Here is a 22,017-nt window from a genome sequence, read left to right on the forward strand (position 1 = left end):
AATGAATGATGCAGAGGATGACATTTGAGTATGTGTCCGTCAGTGTTGTCATGTTGCACTTTAAGTTCACATTGTTGAAACATTGCGGTCACAAGTATCACACTCCACCTCCAAGTGTGGTCTGATTGACCAGATCTTAATGCATCTTGGGTGATTTCAGTCCTGCACTCAGAGCTTGTGATCAATTACCCAGCAAGCATGTTGATGTCAGCGAGGTGTGAGCACGGCCAAGATGATGCATCCTGACCTCCATGTTAGGATGCATCATCTTGTAACAATTTATATCTGGAACCGCTCTGTAACAAAGCTCAAGCAAAAGCAGCTGGACTCGTTTGAGGTTGCCTGAAGATGTTTCTAATCATCTGAGTGGCTTCTTCATTTCGAAATTACTGGTGTGAAGTTCTGCTTTTTATTTCAGAGCATCTGTGTGTGCTTCCAATCTGCAACCTGAACCTGAGTATGTTATTCATCGCAGGTTTTTTGTTTTTTTTTGCAGTGACGTGCCTCATCTCATTCTCCTGCTCCTTCCCCACACATCAATTAAAAATCTAAAACCACCCCTACAACAGTTAGCATAACATAACAAAAGCAACACAAACACAACTATTAAAGTCATCAAATGTCAAATTTATGAACACAAGGTGTCGTACAGTGTACTTTCCGAATACATAAAAACATTTATAAAAGCTGGTGCGTATACACCAGGTGTGTATACACCAACATTGTGACACAAAAACATCACAATTTGTATTTTGTGCTACGAAATGGGTCATTTTAGAATTCAACGCGCACAAAAAGTAGAAATCTTTCCACACTAATGTTAAAAGTGTCGAGACTTAAGAGAATATTGTGCATTTAAGGATTTTTTTTTTCTCCAAATGTCATAATTATGATTCAAAATGTATTTAAGTATCAGCTTTTGAAAGGCTAAAACCGATCCAACTTTTCAAACAAGTCAGTCAAGACTTCAAAAGACTCTGAGAGTCTGAACTGGCTGCGACCACAACAACAAACACATTTATATACTTTTAAACAGTAAAACTTCTCTATTACAAATGTAAAATGGCAGTAGTGTCAATTTTGGGCTAAAGGTCACAGGTTTCCTCGAGTGGTTTCAAATCAATTCCGATTTTCAACATTCAAATGAATCACGTTCATACACATTAGATCCATGGACACAGGTGACAATGGAAGATGAGTGGTTACCTTCTAGACGAGTGGCATTTTGAGACATTTAGGCGACCAGACGGAAATCAACAATTACCACAGATGGTGGAAATGTCAGCTTGAAAGGCATGCACAGAAAAGGCTTGATATTTAAGATTATGCAAATATCAGAGCAAACACACAAACACAAATAAAGAATCTGTCAGTAATAAACTTAAAAAAGGCTCCTTTAATGTTTTTTCATGCACTAATATAGAAAGCTACTTGGACTTCGACAACTCCAGGTCTGAAATTTGTGACAGTGCTTTTATGACGCAGATATGAGTTAAGGGCAATGTGGTGAGCAGCTTTGGAAGCAGTGGCAAACGAAGAGAAGGCAATGAAATACTGCACAGAGACACACCAGAAATCACAAATGATCTATAACATCTGGATGTTAAATACACTAAGAGCATGCTTTTGATACGGATACAGGTTAGAGGTGCTAAAAAGCAGAGTGGGATAACACCGCGCAAAGATGTCAGTACTGACGGTGATTAGCTGCAGGTTTGTTTAGTTTATTTGTTTCTATAGGACTGTGATACTATGGACTTATTTTTAAAAGACTTAGATAGGAGGTAAAAAAGTCGCAGTTAGCGCCCCTCGCCCATTTGCATCCCCTCTTAAACAGAAGCCAAAATGTTATTAAGTCTTTAGGATATGTTAAAGTGTATTATTTTCAGAGCAGAATGTCTAGTTTACGCCACCCGGTACGCAGTCATGCGGGTGTAATTCTTGCGGTGGCTCCTGGCCGCCCACAGGAACAGAGCAGCTGCCATCATCTGCAGAGGGAAGGAGATGAGGGCGAGGTAGAGAGACCAGCCCAATGAGCTCTCCACCCCGTCTGGTGGTGGGGAGAACTGGTGGAGCAAATCCACTCCCGCCAGGAAACAGCAGACGGTGCCCAGAGAACAAAGACCTGATGAGCATAAAGTTGAATTTAAAGTTGTTCGTAACTTCGACGCAGCCGGTGTAAGCTGACATGCAGCACCTTAGAGGTGTAACTATACATTGGAAACGGTGTGGATCGCAGTGGCTGTGGTTGGTCCAAAATGCATTTCCTTGTTCGTAAACACGCAATGTACCCAGATTTCTATATTCAGTGGTTCCAGTGGAAGCGACTCTTGGTTCACATTTATAAACTTAACAACTCCGACGTGGCTCACTCAGATCCACTCACCATTATATCAAACAAGAGCGAAACTCATGTGAATAACCAGAATAGTCAGCGGACCTGCAGGCTACACTGTTTGTTGGCAACTTTCAGTTTGAAAAGATTGAAAGAAGAAAGTATTTGTTTTGGAGTGAAGCCTTCACATTGCTGGAGGCCTGTGTGCGCGCACGTTTACGTAGCCTCAGTGTCAACACAATAACTAGAACATTTCATATAGTGCATGTTGAAGGTAAAGTTAATCTGTTTGATTGGAGAGGGTTAAGTGCTTTTTGAATAAACTGAACTGAACTTAACTAAACGAATCCATTAAGTTTAGGATAACGATCAGTTTGGCACCAGAGTTTTGACGGCTCCAGTTATTTTAAAAAAGAGTCATATACCTCTCACTCCTTAAAAACTAGAGATGTTCCAACCCAATGTTTTCTGCCCACTGATCCGATACTCATCTTTAATATTCAGTATCGATCAATCCAAGTCCCAGTCTAATCTTAGACTAAATTTCCTTCCCTGGAGATTCATAAAGGCTTTACAAATCTTAAGTGTATTCTCCTAGATCACGTGTGCAACATGTGACTGGATTAAGTTGAATAAATAGGGCTGTCAAAGCTAATTAAGCAAGGAGAGAGTAGCTTGTACCTTACCTCCAGAATCTCCAGGAAAAAAATCAGATGGGGAAACTTGAAATGAGCTGGTCAAGGCAACTTTTCTCTTCTTTTAAATTCAGCCTTTGCCTGAGTGTACCCAGGTTATTGTGCTTTATTTTTTGTTATTGGTGGTAAATTAAGTAAGAAGTCTTACATGACAACCTCGTACTACCACGTTGCGAAACATCCGCAGTGGACTATTTACAAAATGCTGTCCGAGTGGCTTTTCTAGATGCGTGCAGCAGATGCTACGCACTTATGAATCTCACCTGCAAGAAGATGGAGAATTCCCACAACCATGGTGGGCGTGAAGCTTCGGCACAGACAGGCGCAGACCCCAACGAGGCCGCTGAGGAACACCAGACCCAGTGACACCAAGGGCAGGAGAAACTGGCACCTCCACAAGTCTGTAGAAAAGATAAGGATTACAGGATGAACTCTTCAAATCCAAATCTACATTATCTGATATTTACTGATGGCATGTGGATCTAAGGACAGAGGCAGGTGTGAAACTCAACAAGATACAGGAGGCAATAATTTGAGATTAAGACAAATGAATGTGGAAAACTTGCCTACCGAGAACAAAAGAACAAAGATAGATATCAAAGGTTTTCTGGCAATTAAGGCTGAGCCAAAAAAAAGTCGCACTTGTACACACTACAAAGACAATTGTGAATCAACCTGGAGAGGGGGAAGACTCACATGTTCTCAGCAGATCTTCTTCACTGTTATTTCCAGGGCGTTTGTACTTTGAGGCAAACTGCTGGGAGAGAGAGAAGCTCACACAGTGGGTCTCCATCTTGGGGGCTAAAGTCAAAGAGCGAAAAAAAAATCATCACATGTAGTGTAGATCTTTGTTATCTCTGAATGAATGTGCTACAGGCAACGCTGCAAATGAGTTGTTCCCAACATGCACTAGGAGGACATCTCAAGAGGCCTTGCAGTTAGACGTGTTGCGGGATTATAAAAGCTCCTCGGGTGAACCACTTAATACCTGGGTCGTTGAACCAGTGTGACTCGCTGCGGACCAGGACGCAGCACCACCACCACAGACCGAGCGTGCCGTTGTGAAGGTACATGAGGTTGCTGTAGGCGTTCTCATCAAACTCTCCGTTGAGGAGCTCCGAGGCGTTGCCTTTCTGGTTGACTAGAGGATTGCTGTACTGGTACCAGTGCTGAGTCCCCACAGCCGCGGAGAGGTACACTGTGGCCAGCAGGCTCAGCACCGAGCCGATGACCAGAGCTGTGGCATAACGATTATCCACCATGGTGGACGGGAAGACGGCTCGTTGATGAGGACTTGGTTTAAACAGGAAGAGTTGTTTGATTTAAAAAGAAAAAAATAAAGTGTCTTTCACTCCTGACGTGTGAAGAATCCTTGGTTTTATAGTTTAAATTATATTTCCACTTGGTGTTAAGGCACTACGGCATGTCTTATAAATTCACTTAATTGTCACAGTATGTGATCATGTTGTGTCCGTCCCAAACACTGAGGCGTTCACGACCTGACGAAGGAACAAAGACACAGAATCTGAGTCAGACAACTTAATGAATCTCCAAATGGCAAATCAGTTTAGCAGCAGTTACTCAGATTAATAAAACAAAACAAAAAACGGGTCCATACCAAAGTCGGTCGCTATAAGGCACAGATTCTCACAGGCACATGTGATGAACCATAGATATGTGGACACTAAGTTGATAATAAATAAATACACAATAATTGGCATAAGTTCCCACCACACAAAACTCCAAGAGTAACATCCTGGTGGCAGTGGGAATAAAAGATTTAGATCAATGACTCGTTTTAAAAAGGTGAAACATGGAGGAAACACAGGATGTGTCCCAGTAGGAACACACCTCTCCCACAAGGAACACAAATCTCTTTGGCAATTGGCAATTATTCTGGAGGTGACTTCTACGATATTGTAGAAGCAGTATTTGTCTTTGACAGAGAGACCCCCAAACCAATAAAGGAAAGAAATTTTAAGGATACTTTCGACAAAAGACAGATACATAAAATACCCTGAGAAACATTAAAAGACTTTACACATACACATAAGCTGGTGTTAGTTTAGCTACTTGTTCGTGTAACACAGGGAGGTTAAGTGTAAAGTAAGCTATAAATAATAATACACGAACTGCACAGTGTTGGAAATGTTTCATCTGTTAAACGTCAACTACTGTAGCTCCCTCGGCTAAGGAAGTTAGCATGCTACTAGCCAGCTAACGATACAGCAGCCAAAGTCTGCCTCCTTTTAGTTAATCTATCACGTAAAATATAAATGTTTCAAATGTTTGTTTGTTTTTTTACCTCACTGTTGGACAAAACCTTATAATAGCAGCATTATGACAACAGGCGCTTGTTATTTCAAGTAGGCGTTCGCCATCTTCCGCTATCTTTTTCTTCTGTGTATTTATTTTTTGCCAATTAGCTCGCAGTTGCACCACCGCCACCTACCGGACACCTGTTGTCAGCATCACAAAATTGCTAATAACTAAATAAAAATCTTCGTAAAGTGTTGCATTTTCACGTGTATGGCTAGTACCGTGTCACACAAAGATAAGGTGGATCACTGAAATATTTTCTAACCTTTTATTTTTTTGATCAAAATGACATTTTAGAAGAGCTTCAAAGAAAAAAAAAACTCCAAACATGATGATAAAATACAGACAAGCAGTCCCAGTTCTTCATAAAGAAAAATAAATCAATCTCTGAAATACATATTTCTATGTATTTCCAGTGCTTTAATTGGCAATAATCCCTTCGTGAAGAAAACAAATAGGCAGTGAATATGTAGAATCTGCGAGGTAGAGACACATAGTGTTGGAAAAATACAGGATTTGGCTGAAAATATATTTGTTTGCTTTTCACAAAGACTAATTCTATCCCTGATACCACGTATCCACTTTAAACTTCATTCACGTAATACACCTTCACAAACTCAGTTCACACAGAAAGTGCTGATTTCACACATCAGAGAGTCTAGTGCAAAAGGACCTGGGGGCAGTATCGAGGTTCGTTCTCATCACAGCCCTTTTTCACAAGCAGATTGCCGTCAGGGTGCACTGTTGCATTCAGGATGGGTGTGGAGGTAAACTCCACAGTGCAGACACCGGAGCTGCAGGGAGCGCCTTCCAGCTCCAGAACGGTCACATTGTTGGGTGCGGCTGTGCTGAGGAGGTTGGCAGGGACGAACAGTGTCACCTGAGGTCCTCGAGTCGGCCAGTAACGTCCCAAGTTGAAGCCGTTGATCCAGATCTGTCCCTGAAACACACAATTTCACAAAGAAAATGTAATTAGTTTTAGGCTCTTTCTGATAAAAGGACAATTGTTAAAGAGGGACGAGTGAACACTGTGACATTATAAGAGTTAAGCTCAACAGGGGTGAATTATCCAGCTGAACCTCTAAACAACATCTGTCAGATCTTGTGTGGCATATTTGCATCATAGAAGATGATTTAAACGACTTAAATGTCACGTGCCTTCCTCCACTTGGGCAGACTGATGTAGGTGTCTTGAGGGAGGTCCGGGATGCCGTCAGGAATGATGAAGCTTCCCCCGTAGAAGGTCGGAGGGGAGAGTGCAGCTGGCTGAGGTGGATTTGTTAGCGTGGGGTTTTGCACTGGGAGGAGGCCCTGGCTGACTACTTCATCAATACTCAGACTGTACATGGTCCAGCCGGTGAGCGGGTCTTGACCCAGAGTCAGATTGGTCACCAGACCCTGTGACAGGAAAACACAAAGAAAAGGAGGTTCAGTAGAGGACGCTGAATCCAGTGAACCACCAACATCCTCGGGTTTTAATTACAACAGCTCTGCTTCAGATATACAGGAGCTGTCTCAGCAACGTTTATAGCTGACATTTTTTTAACAAGAGGTTTTGTTTTATTGCAGCAGTTTGCTCGCGTTGATTTAAATGTGGGAGCTGTTTTTAATGCTTAACCAATCACTGCTTTCATTAAATGTGCGGACAAAGAGCTATTTCTTTGACTCTGCCACTGTTGCATTTTATATTTGCATGATGGCAGAGATATACCTGTCTCTTTGTGACGCACTCTTTTATCTCATTCACCGACACGTTCGAGGAAATCGCCACACTTTCGGCACAATACCAACGAGTGAAACAGGCAAAGACAGAAAGACAGATGTCTTATTAGGGGGGACAATTCCTTTTTTTTCACAAAAACATGAATTGTCCCTCCCCGGGATTTGCACCCATGATTTGGAGCCACAAACCTTAAAGTCATTGATGCCACTTCCATAGTTTATTCGGCCCATATTCTCCACCAGTATGTCCACCTGACTCCCTGCCTTCCCCGTCACATTAATCGTTAGGACTTTGAACCTTTCGAGAATCCCAACAGCCACCTTGAAGAAATAAGCATGGTTTTATAAAAAGAGGAATCAAACTTTCCTGATCAGCACAAACAAAAAAACAAAGAGAAAACAGAAGTAAAGCTGAGTGAACAGATACAGTACGCTCTGTTATTTGGGACTCTTGAAATATGACGATGCTTAGTACCAAAAACAGTACTTTTGACTGGTTGCTTTGAGACATTGTGTGTGGATTAAATACAAGTGAACGTGACAAAATATCAAATAAATATAACATATACAACAGATCTAATACTGTGTAGGTTTCTCTTGTGCCTCCATCCTGCTGGGGATGGCTGCTGCCATTAAGGAGTGTCATTGCTATGGGGTGGGTGCTACATGTCTAAGTAACATCCACACTAATGCCAGGTCCAAACGTTTCCTAGGAGAACATTGTATCGTCACAAGATGGTCGATGTTATTCACTTCTCTTGTCAGTGGTTTTAATGTTGTGGCTGATTTGTAAAATAATGCTGATTCTTTGCACACATTCCAGTCAATACCAAAAGACTTTTGAGGTTTAAGAGTCGGTCCGAATTTTAACCGATTTAGTGACGAGACGACAAAATCTGTGCCCTCAAACCTAAATTCGGACAGGAAGCACTCACCCCGTCCACCGACACATACGCTCTGTCATGGACCCCGTTCAGCGGCGATGACAGCGGCGTCGGTTTGCTGCAGTTAACGGGCAGGGTAGTCCTGTAGAGCACAAAGCCAAAAATCTACAGGACAAAAAGAAACACATCAATCATATGTCACAATGACTGAATGAATGGATAAATTAATATATAAGCTTTGCAGGAAAACACTGAAGGATACCTGTTTCAAGTCATTGAAAGACTGAGGATACACACTTTTGACCGGGCCAGAGAAGGAAAGTATTTCTAGGGCATCTGTCACCGTCTGGAGCTGTAGGTGGCAAAAGATTGCATTTTACTTCACCATTTATATAATGAGACAACAATTGCTCATTCTTAAGTTGCAATGAACATGATAAATTGTTCCCGTGGGAACAATAAGGTACTGAACTACTGAGTACCCACCTTCTTCATCGAAACAGCGCCATATGCATACTTTGGAGTAGACGGTGGGATTGGTCCCTCTGGTATCTTCTGATACTGTTACAGGAAGAACCATTAGTTGCATAAACAACATGCTCTTTAATCCAACCAAATACCAGAGGTTGTAAAAGGCAACACAGGTGTCCGTACCATTCCTATCACCTCTCGAATGGCAAAGTATTTCTCTGTGAGGTCTCCTGCTTCAGTGAGAGGAGCATCGTAGTCGTAGCTTGTAGGCTGAGGCCTGTAGGGCGAATTGGCACCTGATGGCGTTGAGAGAGAGTCAGTTGATCAAGCTTTTGAAAAGAATCAAATTACGTTATCAAACCGGTCTGTCTACGGTTTACCCACCATTCCAGTATCCGAAGTTTGTTCCTCCTATGAACATGTAACTGAGAGAGGAGGAACAAAAGTAAGAATTAATATATTCTAATAACAATGCTAAATAAAATAGTATTCTAATATTTAGTAAGATAATTATTATAACTGTAGAACTATTTGGGACCAGCCTCATCTATTAACCATGTCAGTAATGGGTAATCAGTATATCGCATCGTATGGTATCGTATCATATCATATCGTGGCGTATGGTATGGTATGGTATCATATCGTGGCCAATGTTATCGGATGGTATGGTATCATATTTCGGCATATCGTATGGCATTGCATCGTATCGTAAGGTGTCATATCATGGCGTATCGTATAGTACTGTATCGCATCATGGCATATCGTATGGTATCGTAGCGTATGGTATTGTATGGTGTGGTATCATATCGTGGCGTACAGTATCGTGTAGTATAGTATCATGAAGTATCGTATCGTATCATATAGTATAGTATCGTGGCGTATCATATCATATAATATAGTATAGTTTTGTGGCATATCGTATCATATCATATAGTATAGTATCGTGACGTATCGTATCGTATCATATCGTATAGTAAAGTATCGTGGCATATCATATCGTATTATATAGTATCGTGGCGTATCGTATCATATAGTATAGTATCGTGGAGTATGGTATTGTATAGTATAGTATCGTGGCGTATCGTATAGTATCGTGGAGTATCGTATCATATAGTATAGTATCGTGGCGTATCGTACTGTATGGTATAGTATAGTATCGTGGCGTATCGTATCGTATCGTATAGTATAGTATCGTGGCGTATCGTGCTGTATGGTATAGTATCGTGGTGTACCATCAAGTCATGTTTCGTGTGGAACTCTGATCTGGTCTGTTGTTTTTGGACTACATTACACATGCGTGTTGGTGTGTCACCGTAACTACAGACATCGTAATTATGGTTTCATCACTATAGGGGGGGCCCATTCTTTTTTGCTTTCTGGTACACAGTCAAGACTGAACCTACTGTGACAGGTTAAAGCGTCTGCAATGAAACAAGCGTTTTTGACGCCTTTAATCAGCAATTTATCATGTAGTTAAGTTATAAACTTTCAGGTTTATGGCAGTCTGCACTCTAGATTTTCAATCCTCCTGGTGCTAATGTCTTTTTACTGTCTGTATCGGTGTGCACGCTGACTCACATGTTGACGTTTGCTCCCAGGGCCAGGATACCGTTCAGGGCTTTGGCCACTGAAGAAGACGACACAACAGAGTGACCTGATCCCCAGTTGTCCAGCCAGCCAGCATAAAATTCAGAGTTCACCTGTGCTCGATAAAATGGCATTATGAGAGAAATGTGCAGCACTGTTAACATCTTCAGTAAAAGAACTGAGAAGGATGATTACCAAAGGTCCACGAGGCTCGGCGTGTCGCTGTGCCTGAAAGGCAGCAGTTATATTTGAACCTGGAAGGATCACAAGGCAAAGACGGGCAGACATTTATTTGTGCGACTTCCTCATGACTTCTGACTGCATATTGCACTGAGTCAGTGTACGAGGAAAACATGAAGCCATTTTAAAATCTAAACTTAACCTCTGAGTTTTATATCTCTAAGGACGATAGCTACCTGGCCCAAAGTCCACCGTGGCGTAGAGGCCTTGTAGCGCACCACATTTGAGGTAGCCGACCCCAGCTCCATCAGTAGTAAACAGCACCACCTCATCACCCAGGTGAGACCTGAACAGCGTCGACAGGTGACGCAGGTAGTTGTAGTCACAGGCGAAGTAACTGCCATACTCATTCTCCACCTATCAGGAATTTCACAAGAAAGACGTCACTACTTTCATGAAGTCCCACACTGATGTACAGCATCAGGACATGAAGCTACGGTGACACTCACCTGTACACTGATGATCGGACCACCGTTCTGATAGAGATAAGGTTTTATCATAGGCAGTAACTTCCCCATCCATGTGTCCACTGCAGCAATGTAATCTACGATACACAAAGTATAGTACGGTTTAAATGAGAGCATGCAAACCTCGTGGTTTTAATCATCCATGTCTCTTTAGTTCTCACCTGGGTCTGAAGATCGCAGCACAATGTCTTTTTTGTTGAGCAGCCAGGCAGGCAGACCACCCTGGATAACAGAATGACCAAATATGAATATACTACACAGCATGGAGTCCTGTTTAACACACGCACATGGTGCTTTCAAAGATGTATACAACTGTAGGTTTGCAGAATTAGAATTTGAAGTTGCAACGGTTTCTAATATTAGCAGGAAGATCTGAAACTGAAATGCTGACTTCTGCTTAAGCCAATCAATGCCACGTGAATCTCTTTGTTTCCTATGTGTCAAGAAAATCTGCGTTCAGGGGGAGGACTACAGTGTAAAACAGAAAGCTAATTGTTTTTTAGAACAAATATCAAATAAACCAATGCCTCAATTTAGACCTGACTAGTAAATGTTGGCCTGTACATTAAACTAAGAGGGTTCAAAACAGAAAACTAACATATAATTTTTAGCTACAGTCATTAAAACACGGCTCATGTTTCTACTTCCTCTAGCAGTAGAATGATAATTACTAAAAGTTCAGTTTACAGCTTGGCCCTGAATGGCTCCAAAAGCACATATCACTGAGAGCCTCTCTCACCATCTCCCACTCTGCACATATGTAGGGTCCTGGCCGGAGGATGACCAGTAAACCGATGTCCTGTGCCAGCTTAAGGAAATGTGCCACGTCTCTGTCTCCAGTAAAATTGTACTGGCCTTGATGCTGTTCATGGTAGTTCCAGGGAATGTAGCTGTGAAGTGAATTCAGTACAATTACATTTGTTAAACCAAAAGACCACAACACATCATTGATTACTTTTCAATGTGAACCGTGATCCTCAGTTCGTCACCGGTCCTTCAATCAAATTAATTTTCTTTAAACTGTAACACACATTTTTTTTTATTAACCAACAAGTAATAAATAAACCATACAGCCTATAAAATATCACAGTAGTATTAAAAAGATTATAATTATCAGATCTTCAACCTAAAAATAATATCAAACGCACAGTACTTGACTCTACGCTACAGTGCAGCGCACGTGACTCATGGCGAACACCAAAGCCAGTTCGAAACCCTTATTTGTTTCATTTCTCACACTTTGAGGCTCACTGAAACATGGAACAAAAGACAAAAGACATGTGACAGACAACCACACAAAGTCAGACTAAAAGGGAGTGAGACAGGAATTGACCCTACGTCTGGATGGCGTTCAGTCCTGCCATGTACATCTTGAGCAGACGATCTTTCCAGTAGACCCTGGGGATCCTGTTGTAATGGATGCTGCCCGATATGTACCGAAACTTCTCCCCATCCTTAAGGAAGCAGTCGTTGTCGTAATCCACGCTGAATGAAGGAGAGGCCCCGAGCTGCAGGTCAACATAACACAGTCTGAGTCACACCTGGATCTATAAGTACTGCAGTCAAAACATGTTTCAGTACAGGTGCATCGGCATAGCCAATAGAGGTGAATGATTTAACGGCACAGGGACAGCATTCAGACTGAAACTCTACTTAAGGTTGTGAAAAATGTCTCAATATAAGATAAATATTTTAAAATACAATCATATTAAGGGCGTTTTAAAGATCTGGTGAACAGATAAGTGTCATTTATCAAAGTGTTTTTGCTTTGAACAGACAACAGGTTAAAAATGACTCATTGACAAATGACTCAACAGTATTAAAGTAATCGATGTTAAGTTTAACATTTTATTTTAACTAAAAAGACAATTTCCAGAGCGGATTTAAAAACTGTGACTTTAAACAATCATATACACTCACTGATTGTCCGAGCAGCGTCAGCAGCAGCAGCAGGCAGCCAACTCTGAGGAGAGACATGATGAGTCCTGATGCTCCGATTCAGGTGCAAAATGTAATTTAAAGCACCCGAACAGGCAACATTAACTGGACCACGACCCGCTGCAGAGTCCACTTCCCTGTGTGTGTGTTTTGAATGAGCGTGTCATCATGAGTTGCGGAAGTAAAAATCATGTGACATGTTGGTGAAGTACTAACTCATTTTAATCGGTAGGTGGCAGCGTTTCATTCACAAGATGTTTTGAAGTGTTTTAGACCTTAGATGCAAATTTATGATCACTTACACAAATAAAATACGATAAAAAGAAAACGTTCTCCGAGAAACATTTGTTTTTTTTTTTTTAACTTTCTACAATTTTAATGGAAACATATGTTGTACATATAGGACAAAGAGGCCTGAAAGAAACAGCCTGTATATAAAACAGCTGCTTCTAACGAGTTCAACTTCTGAATGCTGATTCCCTAGTACAAAAGTAAGTCTAAAGTAAGTACAAAACAAGAAATAGATTTGGGCGTTTTACCGTTCATCTAATTAATAAATACATACATAAATAAATAATGATAATAAATGAACTTGTGCTCTAAATTATCTTTATCTTTGTCATAATTTCTCTTCGATGTGAATATATATATATGCATATATATTTTTTATGTAATGACATGTTGTCAGTATTGTAACACATCACATGTATCAGTAACACTTTTCTCAATGTTTTAATAGATATAAGAACGTGGATTATTTCGTTTTGCTTCGTCGCTGTTTTTATTTTTTCATTTTGGTGCAGTTCTCCCTCCACACCTGTAGATGGGGATGATGCGCTACTGCTTTGTTTGTCTTCCGTTATAGTACCGGAAATAACGCGACATATACAACGCTGGGAGTAGCACACGTGGGTTCAGTAGTTCATCAGAGTAATGTGGTGTAGTTTATTTAATTAACAGATATGTCGAAGAGGACGAAAGCCATGTCAGAAGCGGCAAGAGAAGAAGATCTGATCAAGGATCCTCCACCGGAGACCAGACGGACCCGCAGCGGCCGCGCTGTGCGAACTCCTGCGGCACTGGTGAACTCTGAAGCCCCGGTGAGGACTCCCAGCCGGAGGACCAGGAGGTCTGTTCTCCTGGAGGTGCAGGAGAAAATCAAAGAGGAGCCAGAGAAGAAACAAGAGAGTCTGGCCGAGGAAGAGTCCGTGATGTCGACCGACCCGGAGCCCTGCACCGTGACAGAACCAGAGGAACCAGCGAAGCCAGCAGAGCCTCAGACTGAAGCAGCAACAGCGGATACAGATAAGGCCGAAGTTAATGGTTCTCCGCCCATGCCTGCAGCGGCAGAAAAGGTACCTGCAAGTTCAGAGACCATCCCAAAGAAGAAACGTCGTACGGCTCCAAGTGTCAAACAAAACCCGGTGATCCCTCTGGGAAAACCCAAGTCAGGAAGAGTATGGAAGGACCGCAACAAGCAGAGGTAAACAAACCTGGAGCTGTGTCTTAAGTTCATATGATCTGGTCTGATCATTGAAATGAGATCTGCGTCCAGAAATCAATACACACACATAGAGGATTTTTATTGTTTGGTTTTTAGGTCAAAGAAGTGCAGAGAGTCTTCCTTTAGTTTTATCAGACAGTGACACCACTGCAGCATGGTATGTTTATAGACTTTAGTTCATGGTCATCTCTGAGACACAACCAGAAAGCAGGTGCATGACAAACAGCTGTTACTAAATCAGTCAGTGTGAATCTGAACTTGAACATCGTTGAGTGTTCAATCAACGTCTAACATCATGTTAGACATCATGTCACTGTCAACAAGTAATACACACGTACTTAAAGTCTGCTACTGTATTTTTTTTTTTTTTTTCGTAAACTTGTGTACTAGCCCGGTTTGTGTACTGACCCATGTGATGTTCTCCCTCCAGATTCTCTGCGTTGGTCAGAGACAAACCGCTGTGCTCCTCTTGGGAAAAGAAGATGCAGGCCAAGCGGGAGAAGGATCTCGTGAAAAAGTATTCCCAACAGCTCAAAGATGAGAAGATTAGACAGAAAGAGGTAGCGGAAGCAGTTTGATATGTTGTCGATTCTGATACGCGGGCACTACTCGCACCCCAAACGTCTTATTTACCGTGCTTCACTTGTCTTGACAGGAAAAGAGAAAAAGAAGAGAAGAAAACCTGAGACGGCGTGCAGAGAACGAGCGCAAAGCTGAGATCGTTCAAGTGGTACGTCAGCAGTTGTAAACGCAAATACAGTTAACGCACAAGCACAATTACCGAGCATCTATTGTCAATGCTGTACATATCTTATGTTCTAAGTAGGGGACTAAACATATTAATCAGTCTTCATCCAAGAATCTGAAAAAAGTTTGAGAGAAGAAGTGTTTAACTCTAACAATCGATGCTTGTTTTTTTTTTTTTGTTTTGTTTTTTTCGATTATTCAAGTAATTAACAGAAACACATCTGGGGTCAATTGATTATCACCAGCTAACCTAACATGGCTCTTTTGAATGTGTGTGGAAACCCGTACAGTTGTTTTGGTCCTAACCACTGGCTGCCAGCTGTTTTATTTGTCAGCTTACACTCACTGATAGTGTAACATTAATGTAAATCTACCTCGTTTAGTTTATCATAGACCATAAAAACAATGGACTAAAGAGCAGTTCATCAAAACTGAAGCCAAAGCGTGTGGAGCTCCCCCTTGTGGCTGACTGCAGTACAATCTGCTCCTCCATGTTAGTGGATGGGACTTGGGCCAAACTAAATCACTGAAGTACACATCAAATATTAATAAGGTTAACACTGCTATTTTATAGTTATAGTTAATATAATGTTGGTATGATGCCTGTTTTTCTGACAAGTTTCATTTTAGTTATTTAATGCCCATGGGCCTGTGAGAGTAGGGAAAAATCCAACATTAGTTTGTAGCTGACGGAGGTAAAGCAGAGCGCAGTATTAATCAAAGGAAAAGGAAGTGGAGACATATATCCATATATCCATATTTCATTCAGTCTGTGGTCGATATACACAGAAACAATCTGTTAACAACTTGTTAGCGCTGCCTTGTAGCTGTTAGCATCTGCACTAGAGAGTCATTATTGAATCTTAAAGACAAGATAGGAACATGACAGTAAGCTCACTGTCAAGGCAAAACTCACTGTAATAGTCCAAATACTGATGCTGCTGTTAAGAGGCCAGGAAACAGGTGGATGTTCTCTGTGGAGATGCTTGTGCGTAGTGACTTTACTATTTGTTCAACTCAATGAGTCTCTGTTTAAATATTTCCACCCTTCTGATGTAAGGATTTGGATTTTCTGGTCATTTTCTGCATTCCTGACAGCGGGGCCTGTGCTTAGGCATGGACGTAAACACTGTGATACATACTGATGTAGCTGACATGGTTGAGTCATTGCAGCCACAGTCTTACAGCATGCATTAAGAGTTCAGGATGAATGCCAAAGGACGCACTGTTCCCAGAGAGAACATCTTCACTAGGAGATGGCTTAAGACTTCCTCTGCACATTTTTGACTCGAAAGAGATTTTAATTTTAAAAAACAACATCAGCTCAGACCACCTGACCTTCTGTCTCTTCTGTATCACAGATCCGGAACACGTCAAAGATCAAGAGGATGAAGAAGAAGCAGCTGAGGAGAATTGAGAAGAGGGACACGCTCGCTCTGCTGCAGAAGACACAGAAGCAGAAAGTCAAAACCAAAGCGCAAAAAAACGCAGAGCCGGATTTCACTTAAAGACTGTCTGACAATAAAACACACATCTGCTCAGTCCTTTGCCTTCGTGTTGTGTCTCTGGCCGAGATCAGTCGAGTTTTTATGCGGTTTGTATCTTAGCGTAGAGCGTGTAAGCATATGAGGCAGTGAGGTCACGGCTCAACTTTAGTGTTGTCCGTTAACATTATTTAACATTCTACTCGTAAGACATTTTAAAGGTCTTTAGGTAGAGCGGGTTGTCCATGAGCCAGAGGGTTAGCGGTGTCTGCTTGTGTGAGTGAGTAGATGCGTCTCTGACTGTAAAAGCGCTTTGAGTACCAATAGGTAGAAAAATGCTATAAAAAAAAGCAAAGACCATTTACAACAAAACAGCACGTGGCAAGTTCATGTTGAGTTAGAAACCTTGAACTGACTGAAAACAGATTTTGTCATTCTATAGATGGACTGTACGTCCTGGTGAAAGTTGTCCCTCAGGATCCGTTATTGATCCCAATAAAATCCTTTTAAATATTTAAGACAGTAAAAATAAACTTACGTAAACTCCGTTAATACCATCGCATCAGAGCCTTCCTGTCAGAAAAGAACTCGCCAACAAAAGTAACCGGGTTTGTCACACCCATCACCGTCCTGAAAAAACAGAAACATTTAGTCATCCAAGGCACTGATGCTGGGTGAGGTCAGTGAGTTGATGCTAATTACATAATCATCAATACAACACACTGGGGGGCCTTGAGTCCTGTGGGTTGAGGGGAGTGGCCTCTGTGAATCATCCCACAGATACTTGATCAGTTATGGATGTAGTGGATTTGGAGGCCAACACCTTGTGCTGTTTCCAGCTGTTCCCTCATAGTTTTTGTGGCGCGTCATGCTGCATTGTCCTGCTGGGTAATGCTGTTGCCGTTGGGGAGTGTCGTTGCCATGGGGTGTGGTTGCCTGGTCAGCATCAGTGTTTAAGTGTCTCAGCAACATGTACACAAACGCACATCGCAGCAAGATGATCAGTGTTATTTATTCATCACCTCTCAGTCATTTTAATATTGTGGCTGATCTGTGTATTTCTGGGAGTGGTGCCTTTGGGGTCTTTACTGGAGTTGAAAATTACACAGTTTAACGAAATTTAGTTTGGCAGCGATCTCCAGTAGGACCTTGATGTCAGGTGTTTAAAAGTCACGTTGAGTGGCAAGGCATTTATACGAGTGACATTTATACGTATAAATGTCTGTGTCACTCACAGAAACATATAATGTACATCTCATCAAAAATAATTCAATAAATAATCAAAAAAACATTTTCATAAAGTTGAATTAACATCCCTCTTAACACTTTATAATCTTCATCGAGAAAGCTTTATTTCGAGGCTTTGTCATCATGAACAATCATCACGATCTAGCAAAAATATGAAGAAAAAAAGCAGTGGCTAAAAATGTGTTAATTCATGGATGAACTGAATTCACCAGGGAGAGCGAGGTTTAACAGTGTCTATTCTGAAATGTAATTAATGAGAAAAAATTCTTTATACAGAGCAGATAAAGTTAAAATGTACAACCGTGGAAGTGATAAAATATAAAAGATTACAGAGAACACTGACAGCTGATCAGTGATAATATAAGAGTTATTATAACTGTCACCTGTGGTTTATGCTGTGAACGCACAGGTGAATCTCTCCAGATGAATACTGATATGAGGGTTCTTTAAAATTTCACAGATTGAATAAAATTGCTGCGAGTTAGTCTGTGAGACAGAGATAGAGGTTGTTGCAGTTTGTGGAGCTCGATGAATCTTCTGGAGCCGTTTCTCTGTCTAAGCCTCCATGCCAGGCTCATGAATAGCTGATATATTTGTTGATGTCTGTATCCAACCTGAGGAGTCACTGTTACACTTTGAATTTATTGCTCAGCATCTTCTTTTGTTTGTTTCCTTGCCAAGGACTGACTTTAAATACATTAAGAGATATCTAGTAAAAACTGGACTTTCAGTTTGACAGTGACGATGAAAACTACACAGTGTAGCGTTACATCGGATCAGTAATTTAACAAAGGAAAACGTTTTAATCACCACACTGTAGGATATTTACTGCCCACATACATTTGCATTAGTTTTTTATTTAATTTAAAATGAATTGTAGTTTCCAGAATGTGTTTGCTAAGTTCAGTTTAGCTCTTATATTTATTGGTTCCATGGTTCATTTATTTTATTATTATAAGATTTAAGAAGTTCCCTTGTGAGACTTTGTGAAGCAGCTGATTCCTAGTCTGAACCAATGCAGTTTTTATTTTATTAGTTTTGGAGGTGTAGTTGAGTATAGTTCATATTTATATTTCAGTTAACAAATCTGAAACTTGTAACTCTTCGGCTCCAAAAAGAGGACGATTTTTTTATTTATTTTTTTTTTACATACCAATACACACACACACACACACACACACACACACACACACACACACACACACACACGATAAATTCAAATAAAAGCCACTGAAATGATGAAGATACCACAATAATCATAGAGGTAGAAGGATGTGTATGTTTTCTCTGATCTCCAGTTGTGTAAAAGTATCGGTTGTGACACATAACCTCATGATGAAGCGTCCACGTAAGTGAATGCATCACAAGATGGGGTGAAAGTCAAATGATGGATGGAAAGCACGGGGCACGTGGAAAACAAAGACGCCCTGCTCCCATTCACCTGTACTCTCATTCCATACATTTCACACGCCGCAGTCACTGTTAATGTTGTACACAAGCAGCCTTGGCACAAGCAGTTCTTCTTCATACACACACACTGTCGCCTTTGTGTGGCCAACCAGAACTGATCCTTCAGTTTGTCACCAACCTGTTTGCCTTCTAATTCCTTCTGCAGTAGCCATGTATTGTCATGAGCTTGAAAAAGCCTGGATGAAGAGGGCGAGTTGTTAGGCCGAGGTGACCGACGTGGAAGGAATGATCATCTTTCAAACGTGTATGCAGCCGGTTCTGCCTCACATCGTTCATCACGTCCCTCTCCCACCGTATAAAAAGCTGAGTGAAAGCTGAGGATTGACAACACTCACCGTCCAGACGGGAACAACTTCACAGCTCGACGCGGCCTCAGACTTTAAATTCAGACTCGTGTAGGTACCAAATGTGTAGACTGCACATTTTTTGAAAGTTTTTTTTTCTCTTTTTTTGCATTATTGCTGTGTTTGTGTCTTTAAATCTCTTTAATCTTTTTTTCTCTCAGAGGTGAAGGGTCAGAGATTAAAAATGCTTCTCGTCGTGTTGATACAACTCCTGATCGTCGGTGAGTATGAATGCACTGTTACAAAAAAGATAAATAAAAAAGTAGACTAAGTCCTCTTTATAACCATGTGTTTATTACAGCATCAGCAAATGCGCAGATACTGGGCCGTGCTGCCACTACATCCACAGCTGCCCCCACTACATCCACAGCTGTCCCCACTACATCCACAGCTGCCGCCACTACATCCACAGCTGCTGCCACTACATCCACAGCTGCCCCCACTACATCCACAGCTGCTGCCACTACATCCACAGCTGCTGCCACTACATCTGTGTCAGCCGCGACTACGTCCACTGCAATTGCTGGTACCACAACCGTTACAGGTGGCACGACTGCGACCAGCCCTGCTACGACCGTGACGACAGCAGCCATAACAACAAACTCGACAAACTCAAACAGCACTACGACAAACACCGCTGCCGCTCCGCACCCTGGGATCGTGTTCATGGGCAGCCTCGCCATGTGCCAGTTCAGTGTTGCACTCTTTACAGTCATATTTATGGTGTAGAGCATAGGTATTCAACAGGGGGTCCGCGGGCTAGACTAGACTACTGCAGGGGAGTAGCAAAATCTTTGGTTGATTAGACATTTTTTTTGTATATATATTTTCCCCCACAGAACACATAGATTAGGTAGGGGGTCTCTACTTAATCTCTCCATCAGTTTGGGGTCCTTAGCCTGAAAAACCTTGAAGATCTCTAGTGCAGAGGATTGTGTTGTCATGTATCTAATTTAACAGAATGCAGTCACTGTGATTCATAAAGAGAGATCATTTAGGTTTATGCGTACACACAAATGATCCCACTCTTAAGACACACGTTGATGGGTTAAAAAATAATCTACATGATGCAAAGTGTTGAAGTGCGTGCTGTAAAACGTATTAATTGCCATTAATATTTCACAATAATGTTGAAAATGTGTTTTACATAATCCACAAGTACTGTACATCTGCAAGTATTTGTCCATGCTCAGTTAAAATATTTAAATGTGAGAAGGAAATAAATATTTTTATCTGAACGCACCTTGTAAATTACTATTATTATTATTGTGAACATGCTGCATAAAACCGATTCAAACTACCAGGTCACTGTTTAACTCAGATCAGAGTGTTTATTGTGTTTATTGGCCCATTAGCTGGATACGCGTTATTACCCTATACTGTTAAAAAAAAAAAAAGAAAAAGCTTCCCTCTATTGTTTAAATCCACCAGGGCAGTGTGAACAAGTTCGGGGTGCGCCACCATACATCAAAATGACTTGTTTGACCAAGTGACAGATAAACAGGCCTCGCCCATGTGAACAAAAATGGGTCCAACAATTGTGTCTTCTGTTGCTCAAAATAAAATACAAACTTTTCATGAAACAGTTGATCTTCACAAAAATGACATGAGTCAGTCGTCAGTGTGTTGGGTGTGTATGCGACACACTGACGAGCCTGTCCTCAGTGTTAATGGAGAACGGTCTGATTGCACAATACAACTTGACGGGTGCACACACACACACACACACACACACACTTGCTTCACGTCAGTTGGAGCTTCGCTCCTTCAGTGTCTTTAGTTTGTCCTGGTTTCTCATGTTTTACTGTTTGGCTGATTAACATAGTTCCTCTCCTCTGCAAACTATTAGTCACAGGATCAGAGGCCCCGTGTCATCCTGTGAGACTCGTCAGGAACAGAAATCAGGGTGTGGATGGGTGTGAAACTGTAACTACAGAGATACATCATGTCAGGACGCTGTCAGGGACCCAGAACTGGAGCTGGAAGGTTTTACCTCCACCGACGTTACTCACCAGTCTGCTGAAAGGGTTTTATGGAGGAGACAAAAGCCTATAAAGACGCGACTGCCCTTTTTAGGGGGTTGGGTGGAAAACAAATCCTGACTGGGCCTGAGAATTAGACACTAAACTCAGGAGTTTGAGGCGGTTGACAAACATAATTATGGCAGACTTGAAGCTACATCAGCTTTACTAACACGTCTGATCTCCAGCAACTGCTGGCAGGTTGAATTATTGATCCCCACTGGAGAAATTCAAAGTGTGTACAAAGTGTGTATGCCGCGGCTTTTATATAACAAAGGAAGTTGCATGGAATAAAAATTACTACGCTAAGAGCATTTATTTTACAAATTGCCCATTGCCAGTTTAGCATGTATCTCAGATTGTCGCATCTTATTGCGCACAAATAATGTTATGTTTTGTTACAGACTGAACTACCCAACAGTTTCAGTCATCATTTTTTCCTCATAATTTTATGAAGGTTTTCTAATCAAAAACTATTCAAAATCATGAAAAAGTTCATTTGCTCCATTCAAAATACACGCATATGATCTTAACCGATTAT

At 41.3% G+C, this 22,017-nt stretch overlaps 4 protein-coding genes across 4 annotated transcripts; 2 read left to right on the forward strand and 2 right to left on the reverse strand.

The window, feature by feature from the left end:
* Positions 1-606: 606 nt before the first annotated feature.
* On the reverse strand, positions 607-5,455 carry cldnd1b (claudin domain containing 1b). Its single transcript, XM_047578539.1, has 5 exons — positions 5,336-5,455; positions 4,019-4,529; positions 3,727-3,831; positions 3,294-3,431; positions 607-2,125 (listed from the first exon to the last, which is right to left on the reverse strand). The coding sequence occupies exons 2-5, from the start codon at positions 4,290-4,292 to the stop codon at positions 1,905-1,907; spliced, it is 738 nt and encodes a 245-aa protein (XP_047434495.1). The 5' UTR covers positions 4,293-4,529; positions 5,336-5,455; the 3' UTR covers positions 607-1,904.
* Positions 5,456-5,609: 154 nt separating this feature from the next.
* Positions 5,610-12,818, reverse strand: glb1 (galactosidase, beta 1). The gene is made up of 16 exons (XM_047579704.1): positions 12,641-12,818; positions 12,059-12,228; positions 11,460-11,610; positions 10,882-10,942; positions 10,703-10,797; positions 10,430-10,610; positions 10,209-10,267; positions 10,005-10,126; positions 8,811-8,851; positions 8,610-8,722; positions 8,442-8,516; positions 8,218-8,307; positions 8,007-8,120; positions 7,261-7,392; positions 6,508-6,747; positions 5,610-6,289 (listed from the first exon to the last, which is right to left on the reverse strand). The coding sequence occupies exons 1-16, from the start codon at positions 12,695-12,697 to the stop codon at positions 6,008-6,010; spliced, it is 1,983 nt and encodes a 660-aa protein (XP_047435660.1). The 5' UTR covers positions 12,698-12,818; the 3' UTR covers positions 5,610-6,007.
* Positions 12,819-13,516: 698 nt separating this feature from the next.
* ccdc86 (coiled-coil domain containing 86) lies at positions 13,517-16,453 on the forward strand. Its single transcript, XM_047578507.1, has 4 exons — positions 13,517-14,141; positions 14,593-14,722; positions 14,818-14,892; positions 16,271-16,453. The coding sequence occupies exons 1-4, from the start codon at positions 13,621-13,623 to the stop codon at positions 16,415-16,417; spliced, it is 873 nt and encodes a 290-aa protein (XP_047434463.1). The 5' UTR covers positions 13,517-13,620; the 3' UTR covers positions 16,418-16,453.
* A 2,523-nt stretch (positions 16,454-18,976) lies between these two features.
* LOC125003438 lies at positions 18,977-20,697 on the forward strand. Its single transcript, XM_047577383.1, has 4 exons — positions 18,977-18,989; positions 19,431-19,506; positions 19,617-19,676; positions 19,757-20,697. The coding sequence occupies exons 1-4, from the start codon at positions 18,977-18,979 to the stop codon at positions 20,259-20,261; spliced, it is 654 nt and encodes a 217-aa protein (XP_047433339.1). The 3' UTR covers positions 20,262-20,697.
* Positions 20,698-22,017: the final 1,320 nt, after the last annotated feature.

The sequence above is a fragment of the Mugil cephalus genome, chromosome 2 (assembly GCF_022458985.1).
Source record: "Mugil cephalus isolate CIBA_MC_2020 chromosome 2, CIBA_Mcephalus_1.1, whole genome shotgun sequence".
NCBI lineage: Eukaryota > Metazoa > Chordata > Actinopteri > Mugiliformes > Mugilidae > Mugil > Mugil cephalus.

Excerpts from the sequence above, each read along its gene's own strand:
- cldnd1b (XM_047578539.1), bottom strand. The coding sequence starts at position 4,292 with ATGGTGGATAATCGTTATGCCACAGCTCTGGTCATCGGCTCGGTGCTG. Across the intron at positions 3,832-4,018 it reads ACACTGGTTCAACGACCCAG|CCCCCAAGATGGAGACCCAC; the intron begins GTATTAAGTGGT and ends CTTTGACTTTAG. Across the intron at positions 2,126-3,293 it reads AATTCTCCATCTTCTTGCAG|GTCTTTGTTCTCTGGGCACC; the intron begins GTGAGATTCATA and ends TATGCTCATCAG.
- glb1 (XM_047579704.1), bottom strand. The coding sequence starts at position 12,697 with ATGTCTCTCCTCAGAGTTGGCTGCCTGCTGCTGCTGCTGACGCTGCTC. Across the intron at positions 10,611-10,702 it reads GTCCGATCATCAGTGTACAG|GTGGAGAATGAGTATGGCAG; the intron begins GTGAGTGTCACC and ends AATTCCTGATAG. Across the intron at positions 7,393-8,006 it reads CGTATGTGTCGGTGGACGGG|GTGGCTGTTGGGATTCTCGA; the intron begins GTGAGTGCTTCC and ends TATTTCTTCAAG.
- ccdc86 (XM_047578507.1), top strand. The coding sequence starts at position 13,621 with ATGTCGAAGAGGACGAAAGCCATGTCAGAAGCGGCAAGAGAAGAAGAT. Across the intron at positions 14,142-14,592 it reads AAGGACCGCAACAAGCAGAG|ATTCTCTGCGTTGGTCAGAG; the intron begins GTAAACAAACCT and ends TTCTCCCTCCAG. Across the intron at positions 14,893-16,270 it reads AAGCTGAGATCGTTCAAGTG|ATCCGGAACACGTCAAAGAT; the intron begins GTACGTCAGCAG and ends TCTGTATCACAG.
- LOC125003438 (XM_047577383.1), top strand. Across the intron at positions 19,507-19,616 it reads GACTTTAAATTCAGACTCGT|AGGTGAAGGGTCAGAGATTA; the intron begins GTAGGTACCAAA and ends TTTTTCTCTCAG. Across the intron at positions 19,677-19,756 it reads GATACAACTCCTGATCGTCG|CATCAGCAAATGCGCAGATA; the intron begins GTGAGTATGAAT and ends TGTTTATTACAG.